The sequence below is a fragment of the Caenorhabditis briggsae genome (genome assembly GCF_000004555.2).
Source record: "Caenorhabditis briggsae complete genome, chrX, whole genome shotgun sequence".
NCBI lineage: Eukaryota > Metazoa > Nematoda > Chromadorea > Rhabditida > Rhabditidae > Caenorhabditis > Caenorhabditis briggsae.
The window spans coordinates 1817476-1827665 of NC_013491.2; the positions used below are offsets into that span (position 1 = coordinate 1817476).

At 35.1% G+C, this 10190-nt stretch overlaps 1 protein-coding gene across 1 annotated transcript in view; it reads left to right on the forward strand.

The window, feature by feature from the left end:
• Positions 1–8282: 8282 nt before the first annotated feature.
• CBG16188 overlaps positions 8283–10190 on the forward strand; it is a gene marked incomplete at both ends in the record, with an annotated part of 4089 nt that continues 2181 nt past the window's right edge. The window contains one exon of the mRNA XM_002643468.2: positions 8283–8298. Coding sequence (XP_002643514.2) covers positions 8283–8298 — 16 coding nt within the window. The remainder of the gene's footprint in view (positions 8299–10190) is intronic.

The following is a 10190-nucleotide window of genomic DNA, read 5'->3' on the forward strand; positions in this document are numbered from 1 at the left end:
TAGAGATGTTTTGTTTTACAGATTGTTCTCGATATAGCTTTATGCAAACTAATGTTTCAAATTTTTTCAAATTCAAATTTATATATGGAAGATTTATCGATTTTCGTCATTATCAATTATTCATTGCGAGAGAAAGAGACAGCCTTGAGAAAGTGAGTCTTCATTATATCGGAAACCATAAATTGATGCTCTTTCAGGCTGACAGTTATTCACTTCTGCTTACCAACATGTAAAAATTTTAAAACAAGTTTTTCATTCAACAGGGTCTGAGATCAAAATTTTCCAGATATATCAATATTAATAACACTAACAACCATTTTTCAATTAACGACGAGAGATTGCCAACTGTTCAGAGGATTCGTGATTTGGGAGTCATTCTCAATTCGTCACTGACCTTCTCTGACCACTTCGCTACCACACTCCGGAAAGCACACCAACGAATTAACATTTTCTTTAATGTTCTCCGCCGGTCTAAAATGGATAATTTCGTAAAATGTTTTGTCATCTACATTCGCTTCATTCTTGAGTATGGTTTTCTCCCCCGTCCTCAAGGAGCAAATCAAGCTTCTTGAAGGCGTCCAAAAGTCAATCCTGTTCCGATATTACAAGAAGTTCAACTATCCCTATATATCCTACTTTGATTGTCTCTGTGATCACAATTTAGAATCCTTAGAGTACCGTCGACTTCAATCCGATCTAGTTGTTATGTATAAAACTCTAGTTTCCCGGGAAATTGCAATTGCCCATAATCTATTCATTGTCCCGTTTCATCATAATCATCTAAGACGCCACCCATATTACATTCGCTGTACATTAAGAAATGCTTCAAAACTTTCTGCTCAATTTCTTACTCTCCGTATTATATCCTGCTGGAACTCGCTTCCAAAAACCGTGTTCCCGCCCTTGACTTCATCCATCTCTTTTAAAACTAATTTAAGTCATGTTAATTGATCTTCTTTCCTGTTCCTAGACAAACATAATTTCTAACTCATTTGTTTAATTTGTAACACATTGATTTTATAAGTGACTGATAGTCCTGAATCAAATAAATTATTATTATTATTATTTAATCACATGGTGAGAAGATCTGCTTGCCTTTTATTGAATTTTGAAGAATAGTTTTCATTAATTTGTTTTCTCCAAATTTGTAATTCCCTGGAATCTTGTTGCTGCTTAAATTGAAAAGGAAACAATGAAGTTGAAACTTATTAATCATACAACTGAAAAATAATAAAATCACATGAAATGTAATTCAGGTGAGACTTGTAACAGGAAGTCAGCTTTGTGTTAATTGTTGACTCTACTTTGAAATTATGGTCGTTGAGTAATCCGTCCTTTTAAAAATTTTCTAAGATTTTAAAGAACTTCTTTTGAATTTTTTGAATTTAAATTTGGATTTCTTCGAGGACCAGAATTTTCTAGGAGAGCCCAATTTTTTTTGTTTTCTAGCAAAACAGCTATGCAATCTGTTGAAAATCATATGATACAAGAATAACCCTTTGTATCTTACCTGATGACAGTTGCGCTACAATCTGTCAGCCAATCTTTAAAAAAAAAACTATCCTCATTTCCATCTTGTCCGATCTACCTCATAAAACTTAAAAAATGAGACTTCAAACTTCTTCACCTCTTCCCCATTAACCTTGACACGTCGTGAGTGGATTTTCAATGTGTTCCTCAATGTCTATGCAACTTGTATTCAAAATTATTTCTTCTCTAGTGTTCAAGTATTTTCCTTCTGCTTTTTTTTCAAATCCTTTCTGTTCTTCCAAAACAAGACAATTAGTCACGGGGTGTTATCAAAGGAAAAAACTCAAACACAGGTTTGAAGTGTTTAGCCGATTTGCTCTTATCTCTCATTTCCGACATTGTTCCACTCTTGAAAGCTCTCGTTTTTCGCATTTTCAAAACCTTTGAAAACGAACCCAGAATGAGACAAATTTCAAGCCAAATCAGTTGCTCCTATGAGCCATTTGTCTTAATATCGAGTCAAACTAGTTGTGCAGAATCACCGCCATGCACACATATATTTTGTTGGAGAAATTTCAATTGCATGATTGGTGAGTTTTTTTAATTGAAACCCCGACCACTTTGAAATATTCAAATCCCAAATTTTTTTTTCTAATTATTTTTTCTTTTTTTTCCAGGATTTTTAGAAAAAATCGAAAAATAGTTTTTCTTGATTTGTTATTAGAATGTTCCCCATTCGCTTTCATATTATGAAGCCTATTCCAATAAAAAATTCAAGTGAGAAACTTTTTAGAAGTTTTCTAAAAGTACTGATTAGCAAGACAAATATAGTCTGTTGATCCCTTTCGCCACGTAGAGGCTCAGTACATAGAAAAGGAAAATGGTTTTTACCGGGGAAAAAACCAACCAAAAACCCCATTGTTCTCAGTCTGATCAGTATTTGCAGTATGACTCCTGTTCTAGTGATAAGCTCTTCCAGTATGAACCGAAGTCCAACTGGCCGATCAGACTAACTAGCCCATTACCCAACTGGCCTACTTTCACAAACTTCGAACGGTGTCCTCGGCCTGATCAGTATTCGCAGTGTGTGTCCTGTTCTAGCGATAAGCTCTTCCAGTATGAACCGTAGTCCAACTGACCGATCAGACCAACTAGCCCATTACCCAACTGGCCTACTTTCACAAACTTCGAACGGTGTCCTCGGCCTGATCAGTATTCGCATTGTGTGTCCTGTTCTAGTGATAAGCTCTTCCAGTATGAACCGAAGTCCAACTGACCGATCAGACCAACTAGCCCATTACCCAACTGGCCTACTTTCACAAACTTCGAACGGTGTCCTCGGCCTGATCAGTATTCGCAGTGTGTGTCCTGTTCTAGTGATAAGCTCTTCCAGTATGAACCGAAGTCCAACTGACCGATCAGACCAACTAGCCCATTACCCAACTGGCCTACTTTCACAAACTTCGAACGGTGTCCTCGGCCTGATCAGTATTCGCAGTGTGTGTCCTGTTCTAGTGATAAGCTCTTCCAGTATGAACCGAAGTCCAACTGACCGATCAGACCAACTAGCCCATTACCCAACTGGCCTACTTTCACAAACGTCGAACACCTAAACTGAATTTTTTCGCCCGTATTGGGAGAAAAGGGGAGGGGCTTGGCCCACCTGCACCTGGCCTAACCCTTCCCGTGGAAAACTCCGCCCCCTTTTCAAACGTTTTAGGCATTGTTATCGTCATCAGATGAGTAATTAGGGAGCAATAAACCCAAATAGTGAGCGATGTTTTGAAATACATGTGACAAGGCGAAGAAGAAAAGACAATAGATGACCTCATTCGCATCTTTTGATCCTTTGTTATCGATCGCGGAGCATAATAGAACAACGCCAAGGATTTTCCGCCAACTGAAAATCCCTAGAGTGAGCTACTGATTTCGTTATTTGGTATTAGAAAAATTCAAAATTTAAAAAAGTTTCACTTTTGATCATCGGTTTCAAAGAGAACCCATCTCTCCGGCCATGGTATCATCAGCCTTGCCATAGCTTGCTTTTTCAAGCATATGATAATTCAATAAGCTCGCATGGAATGACTCCCAAGTGTTACCCTCGAAAAAAATCGAGACCTATATGGTTGGATAGAGCGTAAAAAGTTATTTTAGATTCCAAACGGAATAGTTAGTAAAAAATTTCGTTTGGGAGTTATGGTCCAAAAAGTACCAAAAAATGCCTAAATTTTCAAAAAATCATAACTTTGTCAGTTTATGTCCGTTTGTTGAAATTTAAAAAACAGTAGATAGGCAATTGATTGAACATTTGAAAATGAATTTTTTTTTAATTTTTTTCCTAATGATTGGTTTATTGATTTTTTGAAAAAATCAAAAAAAATTTTAATATCTCAAAAATCCTAGGTTAACTTTTCTTCTGATTATGACCATTGAATTTAGCACATTTGATTTACTATAGAAACATATCAATACCCCGAGGGAAATCATGCTCACACAAGTTATGCCAAAAAATTTCGATTTTTGGCACTTGGTTTCTTTGAATTCGTTGTCCTCGGCGGCCGGTGCGACATACAAAATCAATTTTTCAAATGCCGTACCATTTCTTAAAATCATCATATTGAAAAAAGCAAAATTTTGACATGTGACAGGGCACATCTATAGTTAAACTTGATAGAAACTGCCAAACTTATTTTTTAACATAATCAGAAGAACATAATCTTATCAACGGCTTGAACAGAATTTCGATTTAGGCTCTAGAATCAAAAATATTTACGATTTTCCGAGCCTGACCCCTATTTTTGGTGAAGTGTGACATGTGACAGGGCACATCTTTAGTTAAGCTTGATGGAAATAGCCAGACTCTTGTTTAAACATAATTAAAATGACAAAATCTTATCAACCGCTTGAACAGAATTTTAAATTAGGTCCTAAAAATAAAAATATTCACTGATGATGGGACACCTTTTGTTTTTGATCATAACTTGAGAACGAAAAAAAATATAAAAAAACTGGTAACGCCATTCGATTTGAAATTAAAAAATACTATCAGACAAATGTTATTGGTTTTTTTTGTATCGTGAAAATAGGTGAAATGGAAAAAGGTCGATTTCGGCTGTCCGAAGCTGGAAGGATATCATTCGGAAATCGTTCATTTAACCTACTTTCACTACAGGGAACAAGTTGATTCCACTTTTTCTACGTTATTGTTTCATTTTAAATCGAGTGGAGTTACCAGTTTTTTGATATTTTTTTTTCGTTCTCAAGTTATGATCATAACTAGTGTGAGCATGATTTCCCTCGGGCTATTGATATGTTTCTATAGTAAATCAAATGTGCGAAATTCAATGGTCATAATCAGAAGAAAAGTTAACCTAGGATTTTTGAGATATTAAAATTTTTTTTGATTTTTTCAAAAAATCAATAAACCAATCATTAGGAAAAAAATTTAAAAAAAATTCATTTTCAAATGTTCAATCAATTGCCTATCTACTGTTTTTTAAATTTCAACAAACGGACATAAACTGTCAAAGTTATGATTTTTTGAAAATTTACGCATTTTTTGGTACTTTTTGGACCATAACTCCCAAAAGAAATTTTCTACCAACTATTCCGTTTGGAATCAAAAATAACATTTTACGCTCTATCCAACCATATAGATCTCGATTTTTTCGAGGATAACACATGGGAGTCATTCCATGTCAGTCAAAGTTTCAAGTTCTCGAGGACTGAAAAAAAAACAGAAAAATAGAGATTTATCCCATCATGGGACCAAGGAAAAACCCATTGGTCTTTTAGTTAAAATGTAATTATTTTTTCCTCGAATTATTTGTTTCTGATTTCTGAACCGCCACTTCTTTTCTTTTCTCTCCTCTACCTCATTCAATATACTCAATCATTATTTGCATTTCCACTTTTTACTCCCCATCCGATAGAACGTTAGTGGCGCTATTTTTTTGTGTAGTACTTGATAGAAACCTTCAGAGTGGTTGGAATGAAAAGAGAAGATAAGATATAAGACATTTATAATATCCAACACCTTTTTCATACGTTTTTGCTTTCTTTTCTCAATGCGCCACCAAATAAATTCCTCAATGACGGGATATGTTATGAGAAGCGTTAGGCTGTGTTATCAGAGGAAAAAGTGAAAGAAAACGCGGAAAAAATTTCGAGATAATATATACGCGTAGTGCTGGCGTAAGATCAGGTTTAGAAGTGATTTGAAAACACTTTTTCTTTTTTTTTTGAATTTTTTTCTTTAATTTCGTTTGAATACTGTATTGACTCCTAGTTTTAAATTTAAACAGTCAGAAAAGTTTCAAAAAGTTTTTGTCGAAACCTTTCTTTTTTCCTGGGGTGTCCTTGAGACCACCGTCGCTAGTTGCGAATCAGGTTTTTACAAATTCCATTTTGAATTGTTTTTTTTTTCGACACATAAATATTCTCCTTTCCGCATTTCTCGACCAAAAACCTACACTTATCTGGTCAATTTGACCTAAAAAGCAAGAAAAGTGGATTTAAACGAAAAGGAATGAGTGTACAAATTGGTTTGGTTCCTGAAAATCTTTTTTCCTACCCTTTAAAAAGCTCTATCGTTTGTCTTTTCAAGTAGCTGTTAGACGGAATTAATGTGCCCCTTGAGACGTTGCACTGGGAGAAACAAAAAAGGTCCTTTTGCCTTGATTGTTGTCTTTTTTGTGTCCCTAGTTTTTCTACTTCTTAAAGTGACTAGATGTTTTGCACCAGAACGAAATTATGGTTTTTTGCCGTTTTTCTTGAATTCTGAAAATGACGAGTAATGAAATTCATGGGTGTTAGATTTCGCTAAATGCTCCTTGTGAGAAGACTACGGCATCATGGATTTCTCATTTATGGGGCAGCTGTTGGTACTTGGAAATTTGAAAATTGTCTAAGCAAATATTATTTATTATTCCCTTGAATATGACCCAGTTAGACTGGATTTTTCCCGTGCGGAAAGTTTTGAAAATAGTATTTATGTATTTTCTGAATAGTATTAAATAATCAGACAGTTTTGGTACCAAAGGATAGATCTCGACACGGCCTATCACGCATATATCATTAAGGCCTAATTCCATCCCGGTAACATGCCGCAATTTTAGCTTAAATGACAATTTTCGACATCTTATCGGGATGTAATCCGGCTCAAATGATATAGGCGTGATGGGCCCTGTCGAGATCTATTACTTGGTACCAAAACCGTCCGAAAATCTCGCTCTAGGGACAATTTATCAGCCGGCCCGCTTGCAACTATGGTTAACTAATTAACATTAAAACAGTTTGAAAATTGAGTTGGTACTATTTCAATTGAAAAAAAATTAGTATTGGCGGAATATTTTTTCCCCAAGTAATAAAAAATAATTGTCAAAAAACTATTGATTACCCAATTTTAGAAGATTTGCCATTTTTCGTAAAAAAGTTCAAGATTTTAGACATTCTGAATACTTCTTGGAGACTCTTTTTTAGATTCAAAGATTCTTAAAACTTTGTTTTGGCCAAAAACAGTTCTCCAGCCCAATACTGCCCTTGGCAACATGCCACAGAAAAAAAAAACGAGATTCCATTTCCACCATTTATTTTTGTTTCCCACAAGACGTACGTATAATAAGCGTAAAAACCTCATCGTCAATTTTTTTTTGTTGTTTAAACTAAGCCGCCCGCCCTTATATAGTAGAAAAAAGTGAGAACCAAACCATTTCTCTAAAAGCTTTCGGTTCGTCCTTGTCGTGTTAAATGTCATTTTATAAGTTACTCAAAAGTGTAAACACGTTGTTGCTTTTAAACTTTTCTTCCTTTTCAACGTTGACCCAATGAGCAGACACAAAATACCTCTGTTAGCACCTATACCTAATATTTGCCAACTCTTAGTTTTCTCCCATATCCCTGACAACAAGACATGCTCAAGATTTTGAGAAAGCAATGACGAGAAAAAAAAACGAGCGCGATACGTAATGTGCGAAGCTGGCAACTCTGTTAACATATCAGGATGTAATAGATCCAATCATTTCGTCTCCTTGATGTCATCACTGATTGGAAGAGGATGTGGTTCTGACCAGTTCTTGTTTTGCCCCTACCACCTGTTTTCTTCTATTCTAATCATACAACACCACACGTGTTTCAGTTTCTCCCATAATTGAATGGAAACTCATATCAATTTCTCTTCTGATACCTACATCTTTATCCCACATTGCATCCAAGACGTAGTTCTTCCCACGACTTTGTTAGTTAGTCATGCAAAAATGATAACTGACAACCCCCATCATCACCACACCTATACTTGTAAACGCCTTGACACATTTTTTCGCCGCGTTTTTTTTCTTATCTTCTCTATGATGAACTTTTTCGTATTTTAAAGCACAGAAACGTATTTGTACCTCCTTTTTTCGAAGAAATTCATTTTCATCTAAAGGAAATTTTAGAATTACACAAATAATTTTTTTTTAAGTTTGGAAATTTGAATTTTTTACGAATTCCAGGAAGCAGAAAAACTTGCTACCGACTGAGTGATTCATCTAGAATTGGTCATGAAAAAATCACAATTTCTTACTATTCTGATTATTTCTGGACTGAAATATTTCTACTGTATCACATTTTTCTAGCTTATTTTCAAAATCTAGCACTACAACTTGAAAAATCACACCCACTATATTCAAAAACTGAGAAAAACCGCTCGAACCCCATATAAAAGAAAAAAGGAATCATAAACCATTCATACGCATTCAAGTGTTAAATATCAACAAGTTCAGGATACAATACCTCCAGTCAAAAACGTTCTTCTCTGTAAATACATTCAGTTCATGCCGAGGCAATTCTGTATTCAAACAACCCCTCCCCTCCGCACCTCCCAAAACTCCGCATGAATTTTCTTTTCTCTATTTCTCTCCCTCTCTTTCCCTGAATCTTTCTCTTATTACTCCTCCTGAATGAATAATAGCCAAACCTGGAAGAACACAACCCCTAGATGACTCAAATTTCATTCAGCACAAGGTAACCTGAGGACCGAGACATTCACATAGTAGTAAGTAGGGTAGAAAACTAGTTTTGTATTATCATACTATTTCCTTTTCTTCATTTTTTTCATTTTCTTTTGTAAAGACCACCCATCTCAAACTTAATGATGATGTATTATTGTGGTCAAGAGATTTACCAGTATTAGTTGTTTCTTATTAGATTTAGCTACCTGTCTACAAGGGAATACAATTCTCTGACGTCTTCTATACACTTTTCAGTTGTTTTGGATAACAAAATAATGATAAAAGCGTTTTTTAAAACAAAAAGTTTGTCAAAGTGTCCATTTTACCCATTTTACAAAAATTTACAATAACGCCTGAACTCTATTATTGCCTATTTTTTGTTGAAAATCGCGAGCTTTAAAGGTCTGAAAAATTGAATAGATTTTGATAAATAAGACTGAAACATTTCAGATTTACTAAACGAAACAGAGCTTCATTTTTTGTAGACAAAATTTTGGAACAAATTCATCAAAAGTGCTAATTCCGTGGATTTAGCCATTTGTTTGGTTTCAAGCGGTGTATCTGAAAATTATAGCTCTAGTTTTGTTCAGATATACTCATGATTTTTGAAACAAATTGAAAAGTTTTACACTACTTTTTCCAGTGCTTCAAAGCTGACTATCTTCAACTAAGCACGCCAAGATACTGTAGCTAACATGATGTCCACTTGAAATGTTCTTTTTATTCAAAACGCTCCGCTTGCGATCGCTTAATCTAATCACATTAAAAACATCAAACCTCTTTAGGGTTTGCTCCAACCCTCCGCCTATTTGCCGAAAGTTTCAACGTGTTTTGTTTGACGTTTTGTGTGCTCGGCCACCGGGAGGGGACACCTTTATGCTCTTCCTCACCCCGCAATTCATATACAAATTGCATATCACCAGCAAAATATTCAATAGCAATCATCTCTTTTATCAGCGACGTCTCCAGTTTGGCATTCTTCTTCTTCTTTCTGTACAAACAAACTGATATATTTGTGTACAGAACTCATTGATATTTATTCTTCTTGTGTTTTCAAACTGCATTTTGATATATTGAATCGATTAGAACTCTGTGCTTGAGCGGTTTACCCTTTTTGATTCAAAAAATAAATACAAAAAGCACCTGCTCGAGTTTTAAGGAAAAAGAAGAGAAGTAGAAAAAATGAGAGGAGATTAGGTTTAACAAACTCTGGTAAACACTAGGGTATCATTGTACTTTCTCGATTTTTTTGAATTTCAAAATTTCAAAACTTCTTCCCAACAGAGCACCCGTATATAATTTTTATCACATTCCTCTTCTATGATATGACTCATTTTCCCTCACCTTGAAAACACTTTCTTCTCGTCTCAATACAACAATTTTTATTGTATATATTTTAGTTTCCAGCAGCTTCTGAAATTCTATAGGCTTCCGTGAAATCGATATCTTCCTACGATTTTTGTGAAATGATTAAAAACAATTTTCACCGCTATAAAACTGTCGCTCTTCTTATTTTTTGTCCTTCTCATAAATCACTCCCCGGGGTTGACTTGAAATTTCTCTTTGAATCCCATTTTTCCTTTTTTCTGCCACCACTCCACTCACAAACACACACACATGGTGGTCAATAGGATTTTTAGAGTTACTTTTGCCATCAACGAATAACTGGTTTTCTGTTTCTTACATTTTTCCAGACCCATCCATTATTCTCCTCCCCCCCCCCCCTTTCCA